The sequence below is a fragment of the Mirounga angustirostris genome, unplaced genomic scaffold, assembly GCF_029215605.1.
Source record: "Mirounga angustirostris isolate CCGP_5_RB_7025 unplaced genomic scaffold, mMirAng1.0.hap1 SCAF_15, whole genome shotgun sequence".
Taxonomy (NCBI): domain Eukaryota; kingdom Metazoa; phylum Chordata; class Mammalia; order Carnivora; family Phocidae; genus Mirounga; species Mirounga angustirostris.
This window is the reverse complement of record NW_026991723.1, coordinates 66,283,915-66,309,234: the sequence shown is the minus strand read 5'-3', so window position 1 is coordinate 66,309,234 and position 25,320 is coordinate 66,283,915. Positions and strand designations below refer to the sequence as shown.

Sequence of the window (25,320 nt, the reverse complement as noted above, 5' to 3'; positions counted from 1 at the left end):
GAAGAACAAATAACTAAAACTATCCCGGAGACGTCTTTTCTGGTTCTTACCTGAGAATGTGTGAAATGAGTACGCAGCATCTGTCCAATATTCTGGGTGTGAGAAAGGTCCAAGGCTGCATCTACCTCATCCAGGATATAAATTGGAGCAGGTTTGAAGAGGAGCATGGATAATATTAATGACAAAGCTACTAACGACCTGCAAAAAAGACCAAAAGAGAAGTTATCAAAAGTTGATTTTACCACTCTTTACCCAAACACGGAAGCAAATCTGCTATCCTCTTATTATGGAATAGTGCAGATTTAACTGAAAGATCACCATAGAAATAAAGAATCTTAAGTTTCAAACTTCAACATTTTTGCTGTATTAAAATGGTTCTCTTATTTTAGCTTTTCCTTTTTTCTCTTCAATGGAGTTTTATTTTACAGGTTTATATTCTTTCCAATCAAAGAATCAGGATAATTGGCACTTACTCTTAAGGAAAGATCATGTTAAGTATTCTCTTTCCTTCCCCAATTGCTGTTAGATGCCTAGGTAGCAGGCGAGTGAGGGCCATAGACTCACTGGTTGACAACCGCTAGTGCTTGGTGATACTGTAACTGGTTTAGGTGCCCTCTTTCAAACTTTTACTATGCATGCATCTATGAGTACCTACACACACATTCTTATTGGCACCATTTAAGAGTAAGTTGTATAGATTATAGCCCATGACTTCCCAGTGTCAGAAGTTCAAACAATTATTATGTGATGGTTAATTTTGTGTGTCAACTTACTTGGATTACGGAGTACTCAAATATTTGGCTGAACTTTATTTCTGGGTATGTCTGTGAGGGTATTTCTGGGTGAAATTTGCCTTTGAATTGGAAGACTCAGTAAAGCAGTTTGTCCTCTCCAATGTGGGTGGACATCACAGTCTGCTGAAGGACTCAATACTAAGAAAGGTAGAGGAAAGAATCTGTTTTTTCCTGCCTCATTACTTGAGCTGGGACATGGATATTCTGCCTCAGTGTTCCTGGTTCTCAGGCCTTCACACCCAGACTGAATTACACCACTGGCCCTCCTGGATTTCTAGCTTGCAGACAACAAATTGTGGGACTTCTCAGTCTCCACAATAAGACGAGCCAATTCCTTATTAAAAAACAACCTCTTCATACACATACACGCCCTGCTGGTTTTGTTTCTCCGGAGAACCCTAATAATACACCTTATTTAAAATTTGTAGTTAGGCATCTCAGATTCTATAGGTCTTTTTCAGTTCTCTTCTAGCTAACCATTCCCTGTAACTGTAGCTGGTTTTGTTCAGAATCCTAATAATTCTTATATTTTTTTCTTAAACGTTTTATTTAAAAAAGGCTTTTTTTTTTTTTTAAGGTGAAACCAAAATATCTAGCAAGGGAAATGTATGAAACAGTGCAAAAAACAGTGAGACTGACTCTACCTCAATAGAGGGGAGCTGAGGTCATACAAGCAACCTAAAATTATTTTTCATTGGCCTTCTCTGTGCCAAATGCTTATGGCACTGAGCTTTCTTCCAACTTAATTTTTCAGAAAAAAATATCTCACCAAGAGTTAAAACTACTGTGCTGGATATACATCTAAAATAATGGTATATATCTAAAAATAATTTTGTATCTTAATTATGGAAATAATTTTCAGGTCCAATAAGAAAATAAGCATACTAAATTTTAGGTTTTCCTCAAAATATTTTCTAGGACTTTGGCAAAAAAAGTTAGATATTGGGATCTGAACTGTGGAATTCAATTTTAACAGTCACCAGAATGTGTCTTATACTGTTAAAATATTTAGGAATCTTACAATGAAATAAATCAAGGGACCACTATTCTAATTATAAAAATGACAAAGGATTTCACAAGGAAAATGAACAGGTCTTAGTATTTTCTACATATGTAAGAGTAACATGATGGCATCATATGGCACATGAGAACAATTTAAGGACTAGGATTGCACATCCTGAAAGGGAAAAATAAATAATAACCATCTTTAATTAATGTGAATATTCACGATTTTCTCTTAGTAGGTTTTAATTATTTGGTTCTCTGCAGCAGGTAAGGAGGGAGGCCACATGACCTCTTAAGTTTCTCCTTAGTATGCTGATTATCTGAATTCACTCCTTTATGTAGATCCAAGTTTCCTTCTGGTAAATCCTTTTCCTTTCACCTGAAAACTTCCTTTAACTTGTACAGTTCTGCTGGGATCAAACTCCTCCAGCTTTTGCTTTTCTGAAAAAAATATTTATATTGACTTCAATTTAAAGAATATTTCAATTAGACATAGAATTCTTGGTTGACATGTTTTTCTTTTAGCACTTTCTAGATGTTGTTCCAGACTTCTGGCTTGTACAGTTTTGACAATAAGCCCGAAGTCATTTTTCTCTTTGTCCCTTGCTGCTTTAAGATTTTTCTAATCATTGGCATATAAAAATCACAATTTCATATAACATGCTTTGCTATGTTATTGTATGTATGTGGGGGGGGGGCAGGGGATGTGTTTATCCTACCAAGTGTTCACAGAAATGAAGATTGTGGGTTTATAGAACTCATCAAATTGGGAAAATCTGGGGCCATTATTTCAAGTATTTTTCTGTTTTGCCTCTTCCTTTCTTCTTGGAACTCCAAATACACGTATGTTAGATGGCTTGATAGTCACTGAAGCTCTGTTTTTATAGTTTTGTGTTTCTTAGTTTAGCTTTAATAGTTTCTATTTGCTGTGCCTTCAAAGTCATTCATGTTTCTTTTACACTGTCTAATCTGTTAATGTCATGTGGTGAACTTTTCCTTTCAGGCATATTTTTTTATCTCCAGAAATTCCACTAGGTTCTTTTTCCCCTGTAATTCTTGGAAATAACTAACATAATTCTATAACTTCCTTGTCTCCTATTTTTATCACCTGCCACTTCTGGGTCTGTTTCCATCGAATAATTTTTCTCTAGGCTATAAGTCACATTTTCTTGATTTCTGTCCAGTGCTTTTTATCAGATGCCAGACACTGTGTTATGTTAGAGTCTCAAGTTACATGAGGATCAGCTTGCTCTCTTCAGGGTATGTGATGAACTCGGCTGTGTGTGTAGAGTAGCTTTCACTTCGGGAACAGTACAGACTGAATGCTAAGCAGGGGCCTCCCAAAATTCTAATCTGTTTCTTTAACTTAGTGAGACTACTAGGCTTCATATGGATTCCCCTCCCTGCACCTGCAAACCAGAAATTCTCCTATGGAGAAAGCTGGGGTGAACACTGAGCTCAGCAGTTTTGTTTCATTGCTCTCAGGTATCATATTCTTGGCCTATTCATTTCCCAAAGTCTGAAAACAGTTGTTTTTCATATATTTTATCTAGTTTTCTAATCGCTTACCCTTATTTCTCCTTTGTTGCCTACTATCTTAAAGGTTTATTTATTTATTTGAGAGAGAGCATGCACATGCAAGCGGGCGGAGAGGGAGAGAATCCCAAGCAGACTCCCAACTGAGTGTGGAGCCCAATGTGAGGCTCAATCCCATGACCCTGATATCATGACCTGAGCCGAAATCAGGTGTTGGATGCTCAACCAAGCATCCAGGCGCCCCTGTTGCCTATTATTTTAATCAAATGTTTTTTTAAAAAATCTGCAGTCTTACATATAAAGCTCCTTAAATTCTACATGTAAAGATTACCTACCAATTTTCAATTTTGTTTTGCTTAGCTGTGAGATCATGATGGATTATAATACAATAAGAGGAATGAGAAATTATAATACTGCAAAGGGATTGCTTACCTCTGACCACCACTAAGTTCTGTTAGGTTTTCTTTCCAAGTATTTCCTAAAGCAACCTTGAACTCCAAACCATCCAATACAGTTTGCCCCTCTGGTGGTGCAAGCATAGCATTAGCACCAGGCAAGAGAGTAGAAAAAATAGACCCAAAGTCCTTGTTCACCTGGATTTAAAAAAAAAAAGATTAAAATAATATAGAAAGCTTTCCAAGAATAATCAAATGTTGGTATGTATATATTCAATCTAGCAGATGCATTTTGTTGTCTGTTACTAACTCAGGTTTTGACATATTATGGCCCATGTGACAAATCTGGCCATGCCCATTCATTTATATACTGTCTATGGCTGTTAGCACTAAAACAGTAGTCTAGTAATTGCAACAGAGACTATATGGCTCACAAAGCCAGAAATATTTATTACCTGCCCCTTTACAGAAAAAATTTACTGGGCTCTGCTCTAACTTCCAAGGGGAACTACAGGCTATACTTCTAACTCTATCCTGGAATTCTGATACTTTTGTAAGCTATATTACAGGAATCTTCAGAGACACACAACTGTATAATATAGGAAACTGAAGTTGCAGTTGGGAGAGGCAGAAAAGGAAAACTCTCTTTTGGCATAAAATGTTCTCTTATAAAACTTGTTTTCTGACTGTTTTGATAGGCCAGTGGTTATCAGCCAACCTTAAAAAGCCTAAGATCAAGGTGAAGTCTAGGAAAAAAAGAGGCATGAAATCAAACCGCCAGATCTGTTCAAGGTGTTGAATGGTCCTTTTCTGTAGGCTTCTTCTCAGCCAAAGAAGTTGTCAAAAGACAGGAGCAGGACTGGACCCCAACAGAAAAAGGCTAAAGAAGCTGTCTGGTTTATCCCCATTAAGCCACAGATTTACCTAGAGATTTAAGTCAATATTTGAATTGTGATTGGGTAATTTCTGTGCATACACACTTGATCAATGATTTGAGAATTTTCAAATACACAATAATCTTAGAGTTCATCAAATTTGAGTGTGTACATTCACAGGCACAAATCCATGAGGATCTGACAGTCATGTTCTCCAAAGAAATCCCCAAATTCAAGTGCATGAATATTGGTACTAATGAGATCCAGATACAATCAAGCAGTGCTACTGAATATAGATGTATTAAGGAATACAGTTTTAAGAGCAACTGCATTACATGCTGAGTAATATTCTACACAGAGTTAATAGGTTTTAGTTTTATCTGGGATAGATTTCTAGAGCTAGGTGAGGTTCATCACAACGGAGAGGACCACTGTCTTTTTTGGGAATGATAAAGATAGCAGCATTTATAAACACCTTTGGTTCTTTTTCTTTTCTTTAATTTTTTGGCCAGGCAAGAGAAAAGCACTAAACAGAGGATTAAAACAGTAGACTACTACTAAACCCTTAACATGACCATGGATACCATGTGGAAATTCCTCCAAAGGGTAAAAGAGAAACTTATCAGTTAATGGGCAGAGAAGAATACAGCCCTATTCAAGATAGAAAATGCACTACATTCATGGACAGATATAAAGGTGAAATGCAATCAAATTCTGAAAATCCAATACGTTAAGAAGGAAACAGAAAAATAAACATAGCCAATGCCGAAAATACTCTGGCTTTCTGAATGAAGTGTGCTAGAAGCCAGAAGGAAATATATAATGCTAATAATAACACTACTACCTCAATAGGTTATTGTGAGGATTAAATGAGAAAATTAATATGAGAATGGTACTTCACATATAGTAAGTATTCAATAAATTTACCTGCTTTGAGAGAACCTTGGAAATTGGGGGAACATCAATTTAAAGGATAAATCTGTACTTGCACTAAGTCCAGGACTCATGGGGAAAACAAGAGACAAAACCTCTCAGATCCAGTGTTAAGTCCACATTTATACAAGAATAATGGGACCAACTTTTTGCATGTATTTTAAAACAAACACCACAGAGAGATGGAACACTGAAAATAAGTTATAGAGTAGTAAAAACAAGGTGACTAAAAGGGATAATTATGCTGCCATTACTGAAAATGAATTTTTCAGAATTATGAATAATTAGAGAATTAAAAAGCAAAAAAAGAGGCGAGGTGCCCAATTAAATCCCAGAGGCATGGGACTGTTGAAGTACCAAACAGCACGGTAACTATGTTTGGAATCTTTTGGCTGAGAGTCTTTTGCTAGGACAGATACAGGAAAACTTCCACATAAGAGGCTAAGGAATTATCCTACAGGAGACAAATACATGCAGTCAGGGAAGTAGAAATAATAGTAAAGAATCTTGAAATCTGCCAAAGTTGTCATAAGATAAAACAAAAAAGGCACTTAGGATTTTGCTGAATGACAGTCCAGTGAAAGAATTCTAAACTTCCTTGCTTACTGCCCTTTTAAGGGCAACAAGGGCGACAGCAGTTAGCAACTAAAGGCAATTTTAACTTTGGTTCTAATCTAGAAAAAGAGAATTCCAGTTTTTCCACCTTTGGCTATATGATCTTAGGCTATTTCAACTTTCTAGGCTTTGATTTCTTCATCTATAAAATATGGATGGCTAACTATCAGTTATGGAATTGTTAATTTACGTATAAAATGCTTTGCTAAAAACCTACAGAATGCATAATTATGAATTCTGAAATGCAGTTAATAACTTGTAAGTGGTAAGGAATATGCCAATCTTGTTAGAGTAATGTTCTGCGAAGGAATATTTGACTTCTTTGAGCCTGGGCCAGAGAAACCAAGGAAGTTAGAACCAAAGGGGTCCTTGGGAGGTGCTTTCCAACAAGCAGAGCTTCCCCAGTGCGAAACTGAGACTGCTTCCAGCTCCCAGCAGTGGGGTATGGCAGAAATCGGACAGAATCTAAGGTTTCAGACAAATGGTATCTCCTTTGAAAGTAACACAGACGTGGAAACAAGGTTAAGAATGAAAAATAAAGAAATCTAGAAAGTTAGAAATTTAATATAACTTAGGAACCAGAGAAGTAGACTATGAGAGTATGATGGAAGGACACAAATTTACCTTTGCAAATCGGTAGCAGTCAAGTCTAGAAGGTTTTAATTAAAGCATGAGTGTGTGCAAATCATCCATTTTAAATTCATCTCAGTGTACTACTGACCATTCTTCATCCTTTCCTCATATAGAATAAATGATAATATTTTTGGTTCAAATACCTTTTGCCAAGCAATATTTAGGGCTTGGTTTTTCTTCTGGTCAAGGTCTTCTATAGTTGCAAGGATTTTGGATTTGTCATTTTCTACAATTCTCTTCTTCTTCATCAAGTCATTATACTAGTAAGATAAAAAGCATACTTAATTGGAAAAATATAAAATTTTCTTTATATTCTAGAATTCAGTCAGGATTAGAGGTTTAATTTTTATATATAATATGTACACTTCTGTGTAACAAAGATATACTGCGTTAAGAGTTATAATGTAAACCAAATCATGAAAGTAAATAAATCACCTATAGGTAAAATTTAGTTGCTATTGAGAATTTATAGGACAAGCTCCTGAAGTATTTTGATTCCACTAATACACCAGATCTTTCTAACAGCCAAGGCAAAAAAGAAAATGTGTCGTATGTAAACTCAAAAGTAGCCCTAGCATGCTTTCTTTTTTTTTTTATTTATTTTTTATTCTTATGTTAATCCCCATACATTACATCATTAGTTTTAGATGTAGTGTTCCATGATTCATTGTTTGTGCATAACACCCAGTGCTCCATGCAGAACGTGCCCTCCTCAATACCCACCACCAGGCTAACCCATCCTCCCACCCCCCTCCCCTCTAGAACCCTCAGTTTGTTTTTCAGTCCATCGTCTCTCATGGTTCGTCTACCCCTCCGATTTCCCCCGCTTCATTCTTCCCCTCCTGCTACCTTCCTCTTTTTTTTTTTTCTTAACATATATTGCATTATTTGTTTCAGAGGTACAGATCTGAGATTCAACAGTCTTGCACAATTCACAGCGCTCACCAGAGCACACACCCTCCCCAGTGTCCATCACCCAGTCACCCCATCCCTCCCACCCCACCCCCCGCTCCAGCAACCCTCAGTTTGTTTCCTGCGATTAAGAATTCCTCAAATCAGTGAGATCATGATACATGTCTTTCTCTGTTTGACTTATTTCACTCAACATAATACCCTCCAGTTCCATCCACGTCGTTGCAAATGGCAAGATCTCATTCCTTTTGATGACATGCTTTCTTCTTAAGGTCAGTTTTAGCAGTGACACAAAAGTTCAATTCCTCATCATGATGTATGAGTCCTACATAATTTGGCTCTTACTTATCTGACTTTTTGGCATCCCACTCCTCCCCAGGCTCCAGCCATATGGTCTTCTTTTCAGTTCCTTGAACATAAGAAGCTCATTATAGCCTTCTAGCCCCTGCATTGTTCTCTCTTCCCAGAATGCTCTTTCTCTGTATCTGACATAATTGGTGCCTCAAGTTTCAGCTCTAACAGCACATCTTCCCAGATTGGTCTTTTCCTGGTTAATGTAGAAACTCACTGAAAAAAATTTGAGGGAGGCTGCAGAGGGATAATTACACCATGAGAAGCAGCAGCACTTTCTAAAAATTGTCTTAGCTCATTTCTCCTCAAAGCTTCAAAGGAGGCTTCAAATCCTCCCTGAAAAGTTCTAGCCAGTCCCGCTCGCTTCCTTGCTGTCTCTCTGCTTGATGGCCAAGCTCCTAAAACTCCTCTCTGCAATTTTCTCTTATTCCTTGCATAATTCCATGTAGTTTCTTATTTGGACGAACACAAAATAGAACAAAACAAAAGGCCATCTTACTGAACGACAGAGCCTTTCCTTCTGGTAAGGAAATGGGAGTTGGAGAATTCTTTTAAAAAATATTAGACCAGTTTTCATTATCTAATAAAAGCAAACAAGTGAATAAGTTTCACAATATGCAGTTCAAATTCAGACCAAAGATTTCTCCTCCACAAATATGGCATATATTGCGAAGCTTTAATGGAGAAATAAAAACCAGGAACATTTTATAGATAGATCACAACATGAGCGTTATTAGCCTACTTGGTATCTAACATTATATTCTTTGTAGACACTAATGTCAATAACAGTTACAAAAAACCCCATTATAGCAAAACTTCTTAAAAGTAATTGAACTCATAAGTATTACCACTTTTAGAGAGCTCTCATAACTCTATGATACAAATTCAAACAGAATTTTGCAAAATTAAAGGTGGTATAAGGCATAACAAAATTACTCAGCTATTTCCTATGGAGCTGTCAAGAATACGGACTGCTTTCCCCTGTGGATTTTTCTAGCAACATGGCAGACTATAAAAGTTTTGTCAGGGTTGGGGAGATGGATAACATTATCAAGTAAGTGAGCATTAAAACAGAAGACGCTGCTGGACTTAGAGATTAATAGAGGAATTTATGCATATAACAATATTAATCATTACTTAGGTAATGGTTCTAGTATACCCTAGAGTCAAAAGGAAGACAATAGTTATGGAATGACTGGTAAGGAGGCAGATAGCAGAGTACACCTTATTTTTCAAAGCCCTTTCAAGGCAAGTGAAAGAAAAGATAGAAATGTGAGAAGTTGACTAGAACAAAAAGTAGAGTTTTTACTTACACCAAGAATAAGAAAAGGGTAGAATATGTTTGTGGCAAAGCCAATAGAAAAGTTATTCAAGGTACAACAGAATATATAAATAATTGATGATGCAAAACAATGAAATAAGAAAGAACTGAAAAAGAAAGGGAAAATAGAAAGAAATTCGGTATCAAGGGCATCAAGCAACAGATTTCCTCTAGTACTTGTTGCCGGGGTCCTAGATAGCCATTGAAGCTACTCGGGTGGCCGGTCCAAGGAAAAGGACTTACCCGCTCTTCAGCTTCTGTCAGAACATTCATAGCTCTCATGTTGACATTTCTCCCCAGTTTCTCCTTCATTTCTTGCAACTTCTGAAGTCTCTGACCAGCTTCTTTTGGGTTGTTGGTTTTGAAATCATAGGCACTATTAGGTTGCCCAAAGAGGTGTTTCTCTGCATTAATCCAGTCATAGTCTTTCAACATTTTGGAGACCTAGCCACAGAGGATAATAGAAGCATCTATCATTGTTTGCAAATGGACATTTAGAAAACGAGTTTCTTGGGGCGCCTGGGTGGCTCAGTCGATTGAGTCTCTGACTCTTGATTTTGGGTCAGGTCATGATCTCAGGGTCCTGGGCTCTGAGCTCAGCAGGGAGTCTGCTTGAGGATTCTCTCCTTCTCCCTCTGTCCCTACCCCTGCTTGTGCTCTCTCAAAAGTTTCTTAAATATTTAGTAATTTTAAATCAATGACTCATTTGTAAAAATGAGGTTCACTGTGAACAGTAAACCTACACTAAGTATGAATATTTTTACCTGGAGGATAGGCTCAAAAAAAAGATCTTCCCATTACTTAAGCACTGAAAGAATAGCCAGCCAGCTCAAATTTATACAAAGTATATGTAAAACACCTCCGTTAGAATGAAATATAAGTCAAACTCAATCAATTGCTTCAAAAACAACTTGTGAAAGTTAAAATTCTTATAGGAATACTTAAGTCATAGATTTGGTAAATTTATGGAAGCCTAATCCTGACTGACAATTCTGAGAATTATTAAATAAATAAAAAACTCCCTAAACATTGACTCCATTCCCTTAGCCGCTCCCTTTTAACAAGGCACAGTAATGTACTTTATATATTATAAACAGTTAAAAATTTTAAATTATAGTGCTTAAGGAAGACTTTCTTCTACTAAAATTGTTTAAGGTTGGTTCTGACTGGTAGAATCGAATCCTTGTCCATTTGTTTGTCCTTATTAATTCCATGGGTACTGTCTCACCTCCAGGCTCCAAAGAGGATCCTTTCCAGTCTGCCTTCCCTGCTGATCCATAAGCTCTATGAAGGCATTCTGGGTACATGTTGCTTATCCTTATCTTCAGGGCCTGGCTACTATCTGATACTACTTCGTATGCAATAAATATTTGATAAATTATATACTTCAAAGAATCCTTGACTTTTTAGCAGTTCCACTTGTGAGTCTCCTTTTCACTTCCTTAACTGTAAATAAAATCCCCCAGCAATCACCACTACTGGCATTTTCAATTACAAAAAACTATTAACAATATTAACATTGGTAATATTTCAGTGAATCCACTAATATTAGGCTACCAGCCTAATGGGAAATCGACAATAAAATATTAGGATATTAATGATGTGGCTATGAAAATATTTGTATTTTTTAAATTAAGGAACAAACCTGAACAGGCACACTTGGCTCTTTCAGAGGGTAGGGTGACTGTTTTGTATGTTCTGACTTTTTTGAAGTTAAATCTCTTCTACTTTTAAGGTGCTAAAGAAGATTTAAAAGGCACCAAACTGTTACACACTCATCAGAAAACATGATGGGTGAATTACTAAGACTTCATGGGTACAGCCTCTTAACCAAGCAATGAATTTCTGCAAAAGCATGTATTCTTTTTAAAGTATTTAAGACACTATGATACATAGAAGGAAGAAACTTTTTAAGAGTGACCAAAAACTGAGATAACCTCAAAAAGATAGCTGCTTAGCAAAACATCAGATTTCAGGGGTGCCTGGGTGGCTCAGTCATTAAGCGTCTGCCTTTGGCTCAGGTCACAATCCCAGGGTCCTGGCATCAAAACCCACATCAGGATTCCTGCTCAGCGGGAAGCCTGCTTCTCCCTCTCCCACTCCCCCTGCTTGTGTTCCCTCTCCCACTCCCCCTGCTTGTGTTCCCTCTCTCACTGTATCTCTCTCTCTCTCAAATAAATAAAATCCTTGAAAAAAAAAAAAATCAGATTTCAGATGAGGCTGCAAAATTGACTGTACAGATCCTCACAAGGACATCCGGAAGCCAATTAAGTCCTTATTTTAGAAGGTGCCTGTATATATATTTCTCTGAGTTTTTAATTCATTTTGAAATTATACTATTACTATTAATATATTAATAGTTCTATGAATATTTGGGTATTAAAAAATGGTCAGTTCCATGGGAGACCACTATTCAGTAAAACATCTTGGAGATAGGAATACCTGAAATTTAGAAACAAAACATTTATGCCATTTGGTGAAAATGAACATTGCTGAGAAGCCGTTAAAATAGCTGTAAGCCTCAAAATTATGTTACACAGTTCTGCCATTTTATTGAATTCTTCATTGAGCAGTTTACCAGAATATTTCAACAACTTAGAAGTAAAAATCTGATTATGGGTAAAAATAAACAACAGAAACGTGCCTTTGCAGCAGCATCTTCAGCTTCCCGTTTATGTTTGCTGATGTTGTGGTCCAGTTCCTTAATTTTAAGCTGAGAATCATTGTTTTGTTCCTTATGTGTTGCTACTTCGCCATATTTAGCTTTAATTACGTTGTCTTGGGCTGTTATCACTTCTTTTTGCTTGGTCACCTCTTCTTGGGCTTTATTTACAGACTCCTGAAACATAATTCAAAGACAACATATAGCAAGGTAATATGGACCTATTTTTAGTTTATTAAAAGATCTAACAAACTTTAGGGCAAGATGGGAATCTGATTACAGGCAGATGGTCACCTAACCCTCTACATTTCATATCCCCATTAAAATGGCTAATTTACATACAGGAGAAAACTTGTTTTACCACTAGAAATACGATGCGTTGCAGTGTTCATGCTGGAAGCAACAAAGTTTCTGCTGGATACAGCTTAGTTGGGATCAACTTGCAGAGGGGAGGAGAGACTATAGCAATCTGACTTTTGAGGTCTCAGAAAAGTGGCATTTTTTGGTACTTAACAAGAAGATAATATGACAGATCCCCAAATATCATTTACCAGGAGGGGTAGAATGTGGGCTGGGGCTTTCTACTTTTCCCTTCTATAGTTATAAGCCATATTTACCAGTGACAATGGAAGGTCATAATGTTTGGTTCTAGCACAAGGGTCAAAACAGAAAAATAAGAGAGAAACTTTCTGAATAAATAGATCTGTGGCACAAAGAAAAACTTTCTTGCTTTGATTTTTATTTTCCCCTACTTCCCAAGGCTGAAGCTACTCAATCTCCAAAGTGGTAATTATAACTGCAGTTCAGTCTATCACTAATCCTCTGCCCCACAAACCCCTTTGCTTCATCTTAGATCTTAAAAGAAATCACAAAAATATCTAAACCAAAAAAAACCTAGTTCAACTCATATTTAGGTAGGGGGAAAACCTAAGTAAGACAACTTGCTTCAAGCATCTGAGGAAGAACGGTTCTTCATGATGAAAAGCACAAATAAAAAATCTAGCAGTATTTTAGGCATGCTCATTAGGAAATTATCATTTTGAGCAACAAAGAATACTTAATGTTATGGTTAGGTTATTGAATGTTCTCAAAGTGCTTTAAATTCCTTGTAATGTTTAAACTGTGTCATTAGAGGGTCTTTTGAGGAAGGAAAATAAATCATGGCATTCATATAAAGACCTAAAGATATTTTAGCTTTTTGAAACCTTTGAAGAACAAGAAAAGCAAGTGAAAAATACTCTGGTGATATTAACCAAAGGGAAAAATAACAGACACAGGTTTATTAACTAACAAACACCGTATGTAAAAAAAAAAAAAAAACATGTTTATGAAGATTCTCTCAGGGCTACAGGTTAAAAATTGCATTGCAGGGGCACCTGGGTGGCTCAGTAGGTTGAGTGTCTGCCTTTGGCTCAGGTCATAATCCCAGTGTCCTGGGATGGAGCCCTGCATTGGGTTCCCTGCTCTGTGGGGCGCCTGCTTCTCCCTCTCCCACTGTAGCTACCCCTGCTTGTGCTTGCTCTCTCTCAAATAATAAAATCCTTAAAAAAAAATAGTTTTGACTATTTTCATCTTTTTTATAATAGAAATCTGTCACTAAGGTTGAGCAGAAATGAAATTTTCATTTTGTCTAATTAGTTATAGGCAGTTTCTTTTCTTAGCCTCCTGGGAGTGTCCTTTGATACTCTCATCAAGGAAAGGAAACAATTTAGAATGCAGAGCCTGAAAGAACAACCTTTAAAAACTAAGTGATCCATTTTATACTTTTCCATAAAGAGAAATGGAAATAGGTACATGTTCTAATTTTGACTTTATTTAGATTGAGAAAGGAGTACCTAACTATTTTCACATTTATTTTGGAAACACGTATCTAATTTTTAAATGCTACATGAAAAATATGAGATTAAGACAACAAATCAGAAAAAAAACTAAAGATAGTTTTAAAAAATGAAAACTTACTTTGGAGGCAAAATAGAAACTGAACAGAAACTAGAAAATTTAATCAGCAACACAAAAACACAAAGTTGAGAAGCATTTTGATCTCTTAATTTCAAAAAAAGAGTAAAAACTGTTATTCTAGTGATATGACAATGTGCTACAAACAAAAAAACTTGAATTTAGCCAAGAGGAGGATCAAGAGGAAAGACCTACTTTCCAAAATACCACATACTATAACATTAAAATAATCATTTCAAAGGAAAAACATAAAATGTAGAAGTAGACGACACAAGTAAGGCAAAAACACCACAATAAACGTCAAATGAACGCAACTCTCTTTTCAAAAGCTATCTACATTCAGTTACAATGAAAATGAAGGATATTTACCAATAGTATCAATAGCAACATGACAGAAAACTTTAACAGCATGGTGACTATCATGATACCGTACTGTATATTTAAAAGTTGCTGAGAAAGATTGTAACAGTTCTGATCACAAGAAAAAAAAATTATAACTGTGTGGTGACAGATCTTAATTAGACTCACTGGGGTGGTCATTTTGCAATATATACAAATAAATCATTATGCTGTACTCTTGAAACTAATACATATCAATTATACCTCAATATGAAACAATTCAAAGTCAAAATCAAAGAAAGGGACAAGAGAGTAGCCAATATTCAGGAGGAACAATCTCTAATAAAGACATACCACAATATGAATTTGCAGGTGACAGAATGTCTAACATGGGAAATCCCCTCAGCCCTAAATCCTTTACTTCCCCGCTTCTGATATCAGAACATTTCTCCCCCACCAGCAGCAACTATAGTCAGCCTCACCAGTAAAGGATGCTGTAGGGAAACTGTAGAAAGAGGTTTTACATCCCAGTTCTGGCATGCTTTTCTCAAAAGCAAGTTTGTCATGTGCCAGGGCTAGCAGCTTGCATGGCTGTCCCAACATCAAGCGGGGGGCGGGGCGGGGGGGAGAGGAGAGGAGAGCGGGGCTTTGCAGCACGTTCACATGGCCAATGCCCCTGGCATCCCATGTGGCATTTCAAACTTCACCACCAGGGGGCCACAGTTATGTCTTCTCCAACTAGATCCGGTTTGCAGCCCTACAAAGTGCAATGAGGCTCTTTGCCAGATTTGTTCCTTCCATGGGTGAACTTCCTCAGCCCTACTCCCCATATCTGCTGCTCCTATATCATTGAACATTCTCTTTACTCTTTAGTGACCCAGCACACATCATTCCAAACTCCTATTGCAGTTTTTTAAACTTAGCCTGTTCGAATTACTGTGTACTTTTTGTCTTCAGAGTAGAGCCAGACTAAAACAATTAGTATTATTTCAGGACTCTTTCTGGATCAGTAATCACTGTTTTTGCCTCTCATCAACACAAGAATGAAGAGATTGAGACCTCTAAAGTCAAATATCTTCAAGCCAACATTTTGTAAGTGATTAACATTTGCTATTTCTCCAATATGGTAAGTAAACATTACCTTATTTTTAGCCACCTCAGCTGCCATTACTTCAATCTGTACTTCGTAGGATTTGATAGCTTCATTTACAGCTTCAAGCTGTTGCTTATAGGATGCGTGCTCTCTCTTGAGCTCTTCCAGCTCCAGAGTGATAGCTTCAACTTCCTATAAGAAATCATTATCTACACATTCAACAGGCTATTAATTACTGAAAAATGAATACATACATATCAACAAACTTTGTAAGATTCTCATTCAGGTAAGACCCACAGCGTAGTTATTCAACTACCAAAACACATGTAAGCTGTTTCCCCTGAAGAAAGGAGAAAGGAAATTTATTTTCCTATACTTAAAAAAAAATGATGACAAACATATGTAGTTTTTACAGGTTCAAAGAATTTAGCATAAACTATTTCCTTTATCCTTTTATTCCTACAGAGAAAAATACAGAATTCTACATAAGAGATAAATTAGCAGAGGAAAAGCCTTTTTTAAAACAATTATTCAATGTAAAAAAAAATAGTTTCTCAATTTTCTTCTTTCCCATTATACTCTTTAGTTCGTTAGAAAATACTCTGTGCAGGTTTTTAGTGACAGAATATGAAGAAAAATAGATTTAAATAAAATCATCTAGAAAAGCGAGCACAGCCTTTGGAGACAGAAAAGGCTAGGTTCAAATTTCAGCTTTGGCACTATCCAGAAGATAAAAGCAGTTATCACCACCAGTCTACAACTGAATGGCACTTTGTAAAGTAACATGCTTTGTCTTGTATCTATCTTTCACAGTATCCATTCACATAGATGATCACCTAATAGAAATGTCACCACTCAAGCCGATAGGACATAGCTCTACTACAGGATACAAGCTTTGGTCTACTCTTAAGTGAAGCATTTACAAAAAGGCAATTTTGCTCTTTCTCTAAAATTAGCAAGACATTGCAACCCATCCTTATGACATTCATTAAAAGGTTTTCAGCAAAATGACTTAGAAGATGAATACTTTATTTCCTAAAGAACCATAGTGTGCTTTTAGATGTTGTGAATACTGATGAATAAGGCCACCTTCAGCTCTATATTGACAATAGAAGATTGGTTCCACTTCAAGAAAGGTTATTACCTGTTGTTTTTCTTTCATTTTCTTACTAGAAGCATCTGCTTTCGTTTTGGCAAAATCCAGTTTTTCCTGAGCATCCTTCAGTTCTTGCTCCCTTTCAGCCTCTGCATTTTTCATTTTATTCTCCAATACTTCATATTTTTCTTCTGCTTTTTTCTGAATTTCTTTGGTATTTTTTAAGGTCTCCTCACTTTCCTCTGCATCATAAAGTAGGCAAATGTGGCTTAATGAGGTCCTCCAACTATTAGTAGTTACAGGTAATGGTTTATTAATGCCTTATAAATGCATCTTTTAATAGAAGAAATGGTCTGAAAAATTGGAGGCTAAAATTTAAAAAAATTAACTGTTCCAACCTTATTCTAGAAATGTTATGTTGAAACACAGATCCTAAGAGCCATACTTGAATCATCTAAAGATCTATGAAGAAAGTATTTCCAAGCATATGAACTTGAGGAACATAATAAACTTTACCTGCAACTTACTTAAAAGATCACAGATCATCTTTTTAATACCTTTAGTACGCTTCTTAAACCAGAATCGACAGTATAACTATGGTATTTTCCCCTTACTTAATTGCCAAAGGCTTACAGTTAATTTCATAAATAAGCTTATGTTGTATTCTTTGCTCATTTATGCCTTTTCTTAAAGCAGAGAAATACTGAGAAAACTTTTCTAGGATGAAGCATAGGAGAAATATCTCTAATTTACAAAGAAAAAAATAAAACCAAGATAAAATGAGCACATTACTGTTACAACTGCCATACACTGTTTTAGAATGTAGATACAAATATAACCCTGGAGACCATGACTACACAATGTCCTATACTACTTTTCAGTGCATAATATCACTATAAGAAATCAAAGAAAATTTTTAAAAAATACCTTAAGACAAATGAAAATGGAAATACAACATACCAAAACTTAATGGGATGCAGCAAAAGCAGTTCTAAGAGTAAAGTTTATAACAACTGCCTACATTAAGAAACAAGAAAAATCTCTAACAATCTAACTTACATGTAAAGGAACTAAAAAACAAACAAAAAACAAAGCCCAGGTTAATAGAAGGAATGAAATAAAGATCAGAGCAAAGGTAAAATGAAAGAGACCAAAAAATAATAGAAAAGATCCATGAAAGTAAAAGCTAGTTCTAAGAAAGAAGGAATCGACACACTTTAAGCTAGCCTAAGAAAGGGCTCAGATAAAATCAGAAAAACAAGGAAGACATTACAACTGATACCACAGAAATACAAAGGATCCCAAGAGACTACTATGAACAATTATATACCAAGAAATAGGACAACCTAGAAGAAAGAGATAAATTCCTAGAAACCTACAACCTACAAAGACTGAATCATGAGAAACAAAATCTGAACAGACCAATTAGTAATTGGTAAGGAGATTGAATCAGTAATCAAAAACCTCTTAACAAACAAAAGCCCAGTACCAGATGGCTTTACTGGTGAATTCTACCAAACATTCAAAGATTTAATACCTATCTTGAAGTCTTTCAAAAAACAGAAGAGGAGGGCACACTTCGAAACTCATAAGGCCAGCATCACCCTGATACCAAAACCAGACAAGGACACCAGAGGAAAAAAAAATTATAGCCTAATAACCCTGATGAACCCAGACACAAAAATCTTCAGCAAATATTAGCAAACTGAATTAAACGATACATTAAAAGGATGATACACCGTGATCAAGTGGGATTTATTCCAAGGATGCAAGGCTGGTTTAACATCTGCAATCAATATGCTACACCAAATTAACCAAATGAAGGATAAATAGCATGTTTTCAATAGATGCAGAAAACATTAGACCAATTTCAACATCCATTTATGGTAAAACTCAACGAAGTGGATATAAATGAAATGTATCTCAACATAAAAAAGGCCATGCAAGACAAGCCCACAGCTAACATCGTACTCAATACTGAGAGGCTGAGTTTTTCCTCTAAGATCAGAAACAAGACAAGGAGGACTCTTGCCACTTTTACTCAGCATAGTACTGGAAGTCCTAATCAGAGCAATGAGGCGAAAGAAAGAAAGAAACAAAGGCATCCAAATTAGAAAGAAGTTAAACTATCTCTATTTGCAGATGACATATTATATACAGAAAATCTAAAGACTCCACTAAAAAACTGTCAGAACTAATAAATTCAGTAAAGTTGCAAGATACACCAATGTACAAAAATCTGTTGCATTTCTATATACTAATAATGAACTGTCAGAGAAATTAAAAAAAAACAATCCTATTTATAATTGCATCAAAAAGAACAAAATACGAAGGAATAAATTTACCAAGGAGGTAGAAAGTTGTGTACACAGAAAACTAAAGCACTGATAAAAGAAACTGAAGAAGGCACAAATAAATGGAAAGATCTACTGTACTCATGGATTGGGAGAATACTGTTAAAATGTTCAGACTACCCAAAGCAATCTGCAGATTTGTTGAAATCCCTATCAAAATTGTAATGGCATTTTTTCAGAAATAAAACAATCCTAAAATCTGTAGGGAACCATAAAAGATCCTGAGTAGCCAAAGCTATCTTAAGAACAACAAAGGTGGAGGCATCATACTCCCTGATTTAAACTATAATACAAAGCTTTAGTAATCAAACAGTATGGAATTGGCATTAAAAACAGACACATTGATCAATGGAACAAAACGAGCCCAGGAATAAACTCATGCATGTATGGTCAATTAATTTATGACAAAGGAGCCAAGAACATGCAATGAAGGGACAGTTTCTTCAATAAATGGTGCTAGGAAAATTGGACAGCCACATGCAAACGAATGAAACTGGACCACTACCTTATACTACACATAAAACTTCACTCAAAATAGATTAAAGACTTAAATGTAAGACCTGAAACTATAAAACTCCTAGAAGAAAACATGAGTGAAAACCTCCTTGGCACTGGTCTCAGCAGTGATTTTTTTGGATTTCACACTAAAAGCAAACGCAGCAAAAGCAAAGATAAGTGGACAATATCAAACTAAAAAGCTAGAGCAAAAAAACCCATCAACAAAAGGCAACCTAACGAATGAGAGAAAATATCTGCACATCATTTATCAATAAGGGGTTAATACCCCAAATACATAAAGAACCCATACAGCTCAAAAGAAAAAGCCAGTCTAATTAAAAAATGGGTAAAATATCTGAATACACACTTTTCTACAGAAGACACACAGTCAATAGTTACATGAAAAGATGCTCAACATCACTAAGCACTAGGGAAATGCAAATCTTAAAACTACAATGAGGTACCATCTCACACCAGTTACAAGGGCTATTATCAAAAAAAAAAAAAAAAACAACAAGTGCTGGAGATGACGTGGAGAAAAAGGAACCCTCACACACTGTTGGTAGGAATGCAAATTGGTGCAGCAACTATGAAAAACAGTACGGAGGTTCCTCAAATAATTAAAAAATAGATAAGATCTAAATAAAAGTTCCACTTCTGGGTATTTGAAGAAAACAAAAACACTCAAAAAAATATATATGCACCCTATGTTCACTGCAGCATTATTTTTAACAACCAAGATATGGAAACAACCTAAGCATCCACCCATGGATGAACAGATAAAGAAAATGTATGTGTATATACAATGGAATATTATTCAGCCAAAAAAAGAAAACCTTGCCATTTGCAACAACATGGATGAACCTTGAAGGCATTATGCTAAGTTAAAAAAGAGAAAGAGAAATATGATACAATATCACTTACATGTTGAATCTTATTTTAACCAATTTAAAAAAATCTTAGCTAACGCATACAGAGAACAGATTAATGGTTGGCAGAGGTGGGGGGGTGAACAAAATGGGTAAATTACTTTTATAAAAAGGGAAGAAAATATATTAGTGGGAATATTGTCCTAAAGAATGAGAAAAACTAAAACTACCATATACAATTAAATTCTAATTAAGTGTAAGACAAGTTCTTAAAATTAGGGGTAGAGGCGGCTATAAATTGAATCATGTCAAACATTAAAAATTTCTGTTTAATAAAAATACTATAAACAAAGTTAAAAGACAAGCACATAAACCAAAAGATATTCGTAATGCAGATAATCTACAAGAAATCAGCACTCAAACAAACCATAAACAACTCAAAAGAAAAATGGGGAAAAGAAATAGAAAATTCAGAAAATAGAAGTAGAAACCAAAAGGTCCAAGGAACATCTATAGATCCTAAGCTTCACCAGCAAATCAAGGATCTGCAAGTTAATACTAATATGCTATCTCTTCAGGACAATCAGATTTGGAGATATTTTAGTCTTTCCAGAAAAGAAAGGATTTGGAAAAATGAGAACTTTCATATGCCACTGGTGGAAATGTATACTGCTGCAAATGGGCAGAACTTGGCAATATAATAATAATAATATCTAATAAAAATATTTAGTGATTACTTCAAATAAATATATAATAAAGAGGAGATCTAAAATGTCTAAAGTAAGGTTATCAGTAGAAATAAGATAAAAACATTCTGTGTTTAACCTACCAATGATTTTTTTAAGAGCATCTAATTCTTCTTGTTGCTTATGATATGAGCTTTGCTGAAGCTTCGTTTGCAATAAATCTGCCTCCTCAGTTTTCATCTCCCATTGCTGTTTTAGTTGGCGATACCTTAGAAAAAGAAATTTACAATAAATGATCACAACTTTTCTGATATTTGAGATATGCATTTAAACTGTAGGCTCTTAGCTAAAGTAATCTCACAATATAAAATAGGAATAAATAGGTTCCCTTAAAAATGGTCTCTCCTACTGATCCTTACCAAGAAGAAAAACTCCACAATAGCTCCCCACCACAAAAACACATTAAAATGTAACCATCACACAAAATTTCAAAAATCTGGTTATCAATTCCCATTTTCAAATATTAAAGTTCCCTACATTTTGTAATGAGACCGATAGTTTAAAAAGGCACAGTACTGGGGTGCCTGGGTGGCTCAGTCAGTTAAGCATCTGCCTTCAGCTCAGGTCATGATCTCAGGGTCCTGGGATCGAGTCCCGCATCAGGCTCCCTGCTCGGTGGGGAGCCTGCTTCTCCCTCTCCCTCTGCTGCTCTCCCCTGCTGATGCTCTTTCTCTCTCGCAAAAACAAAAAAAATAAAAAAATAAAAGGCACAATACTGAACTTAAACATTACAGTGTGCTCTTCTTGCAAATCCTGTAATTATAGCCCATTTCTAGCTGCTGAATATTCTTTCTTTGGAAGTTATTTAGCTAATTCAGCTGCAGTGAAATTTCAAGCTGTAATAAATTCACAAGGAAGCTTGGCACTAGAAATTCATGAGGTCTGAGGAAAAAGGAAGGAAGCAACTTATAAAACATAAATATTCCCTTGAGTATTCTTGCCTGAGAATGCTTGACAGCAATTAAAACCATAATTTTCAAGCCATTTCTCAATTCGTTTAAAAATGTGGAATGCAGAAATTTGAAAAAAGTTAGAAACTTTTTTCATAATATAGTCCGTGAAAGAATGGCTTTAGGACCTTTCCACGCTCATATTTTTTAAGTAGGCTCCATGCATCTTGCATGGAGCCTAACACAGGGCTTGAACTCACGACACTGAGATCAAGACCTGAGCTGAAATGAAGAGTCGGATGCTTAACTGACTGAGCCACCCAGGGGCCCTCTACTCTCATATTTTTAACAATCTATTTCCTTTCCTTGACCTCAATGCCACTATCAGTCCACAAGACAATTCTGTAAAATAACTTTATTCAGTAGTATTGGATCATTTAACAGGAAGCCAAATGCAACTACAAACTCATTGCCTTGCCAAAGCTTCCACAGATCTCAGAAATCTTCTTCCCATCTTTTTCCAAGAAAAGTTCATTCACTTTTTGGTAATTTATGTTAATGAAGGTAAAATCAGGCTTTACATATGTATATGTTTGAAAGTGGGCATTTTGATACAATTTCTATCTTAGAACGATTATGACCATCTCTTCCATATGTATAGTATTCCAAAAAAGTTTTGGCACCATTCTAAGCTTTCATAATTCAGAAAATGAAAGCGAAAAATTTACAAATATATATATATTAAAGTTTATCTACATACATATTTTAACCTTTATTCAGTATTGCAAATTCCAAAAAAAGTGATTTTAATTTTAACTCTGTTCCCATTTGTCATCTTCAGAGAGACTGGAAAAAAATCAGAAAGTTTCAAATAATGTACTTTTTAAGTTTGTGGCATTTTTCCTCTTAGAACTTAGCATTATCTAATATGTTTTACCAATTTAACTTTTTTTAATTGTGTTTTCCCAGCTATATATATGAAAACAAGAAGGAAGAGATTTATCTCTTTGGTTCACTGCTATATTCCCGCTCCTAAAAGAGTACTTGGGACATAGGAGACACTTAGTAGTAAATAACATTAATTGACAAAAAGAGGTTACATTAAATAGCATGATCCCAATTTCAAAAAAATAAAAATATGTATCTACCTATATCATACACAAACAGAAGTAATGTTGAAAAGCACACATGCATACCCATATCCACACCTACACAGAAGAAACACTGTTAAGGAAACACTTTACAGTGACTTTCTACATGAACTTGTTTACTTCCTCAGTGGGAAACCCAGTGATCTTTATTATCTATCAGACAGCAACAAGCTGCTAAACTTAATGCTGACATGTGATTGATGCTATACTGTTTATCATTTCAAATCAAGGACTCCAGTATCCTCTGGTATCAACCTCCAGAGTATCTATGGATTTCCCCATCAATCCCAGTAGAATGTTACCAGTATATCTCAACAGGGAAAGAAAAATATCTGGCTGATGTTTTCTTCCTTTTGTTTAATTAGCTTTCCCCATTTTCTTAAAACAAAGACATTATTTTTATCAGAAAAAATAACTGATATGTAAGTTATCAACTCACAATTTATTCAAATAAAACCAAGGATATTATGAAAAAAGGCAAAAGTTATATTTCTTTAGATAAAATTCTTTCATTTTCTACCATGCAAGTCTTTGACCAGAAAGAAACTTTAATATATAATTTAATCTGACAGAAGTCTTACTTTTCAGCTGTGTTTTTAAGACCTGCTAATTCCTCGTCTAGAGTCTGTAGCTTATTCTCCTTGATTCTCAGCTCATCTTGAACATCTTTGAGTTCTTGAAACTTGGTTAAAATAGAAGCTGCCTGGGATCGAGCACCTGATAGAAACAAATTTTAATAGGCCTTAGACATTAAGTTACAACATACTTAGTAGACAAAAACTTTCTAAGAATTATACTTGAAAAGATTCAATAGCAAATCTTTTATAGTAAGCTTATAAAGATATAGAATTCATTTTATCATTAGAATCTTAGGGCATATATACTTGATAAGAAAATACTTCTAAGCAGATGTGGTGGATTGTTTATTCAAAATAATCACTGCCCCTTCCTACTGGGCCCATCCCTCTCAGGGCCATTTTCCTCTCTAATATCAGCTTAGCTATGTAGTTTTCTCTGGCCAATGAAATGGAAAATGTGCCTCTTTTGAAAGTAAGCTTTAAAAGGGAGCACATAATTCACCATTTGTTTTCCCTCTCCCCTGAGAAAAGCATGTTCAAAGTGGGGCTATTTTTCCTTTAGCCTGGGTTCCAGAATGAGAATAACACAGAACAGAGAGAAAAATGACCTACAGGTAAAGTAGCATAATTATGGTACTATTTTAAGCCACTGAGATTTGGGGGCTATTTTTTACCACATCATAATCTGGCCTAAACTTTGATATAGCAGAGGAAGCAGAGGAAATTGGTTTCACTTTACAAGCAACTATAATTGTCTGACAACAACAGGTTGAGTTATGTTGGCAAGAAAACTCTAGGTTTGATGGGAGAATGCAAAGTCAATTAGCAATGCTATTATGAGCACTTTGGTAATATGATACAGGGACAGATATTTGCCATCCCTGAAGTAGGAACTTCAAGAACATCCAAATCAATGAAATCTAAAAAGTTTCTTCTATTTTACACATTTAAAAATATTTGATCTCTCTTTATCTTCCAATTACAGATATTAATCCTCTTATTGTATATACTGGAATTCATTTCGCTGGCTATTGTTTTCTTGGCCTAGAAAGAAATTAAGTCACTTGATACCTCAACAGGCATTATACTTGGCTTTGTTAAAAGCACAAACTGGGAAAACAGATAACCTGAATTCAAATCCTGGGCTTTGCCACTTACCTGCAAGTTATTTAACCACCCTGTAAGTTAGTTTCTACAACTGTATACTGCAGATGATAGTAATACACCTGCCACATTGTTGCTATAAGGATGAAAAGAGTTCATTATTTAAAGCCCTGAGAATAGGTCTTCATAAAATGATAAAAATGTTGTGTATCTGCATTGCGCAGTTATCCATTAACTATTTGTGGTCAGAGTCCTTGAAATGTGACTAGGACAATCGAGTAAATTATTTTATTTAACTTTAATTATCTTAATTAAATGTAAAGAGCCACATTTGGCTGCTGTACTGAATGGCACAGTCTTAGAATGTTGCCTGGTACACAGGAAGTACTATTCAGTGTTTGTTAGCTACTTGATCACTCAACATAGATCTGGAAACTCAATGTGGCAAATATTAGAATAAGAAGAATATGATCATTATTTTATTCTCAAGGGCAGATTTAATTCTTTTGTTTTACTTTTCACAGATGCAGTGGCATATACTCAAGTTAGAATTTAGCGTTTCCTGAACAAGGGTAAAAATGTACTGAATTAAAAAAAATTTTCCAGTGACTAGA

General features: G+C 35.5%; 1 protein-coding gene across 2 annotated transcripts in view; it reads right to left on the bottom strand.

The window, feature by feature from the left end:
* SMC2 (structural maintenance of chromosomes 2) overlaps positions 1–25,320 on the bottom strand; it is a 65,602-nt gene that overhangs the window by 5,675 nt on the left and 34,607 nt on the right. Inside the window, exons 16-24 of one of the 2 annotated variants that reach the window (XM_045882811.3) lie at positions 23,606–23,741; positions 21,067–21,191; positions 16,565–16,758; positions 15,469–15,612; positions 12,015–12,209; positions 9,614–9,814; positions 6,930–7,046; positions 3,768–3,928; positions 51–198 (exon numbers count right to left, since the gene is read on the bottom strand). In XM_045882811.3, coding sequence (XP_045738767.1) covers positions 51–198; positions 3,768–3,928; positions 6,930–7,046; positions 9,614–9,814; positions 12,015–12,209; positions 15,469–15,612; positions 16,565–16,758; positions 21,067–21,191; positions 23,606–23,741 — 1,421 coding nt within the window. Of the gene's footprint in view, positions 1–50; positions 199–1,976; positions 2,241–3,767; positions 3,929–6,929; positions 7,047–9,613; positions 9,815–12,014; positions 12,210–15,468; positions 15,613–16,564; positions 16,759–21,066; positions 21,192–23,605; positions 23,742–25,320 lie in introns of those variants that run through there. The other variant, XM_054509326.2, reaches the window with a different exon arrangement.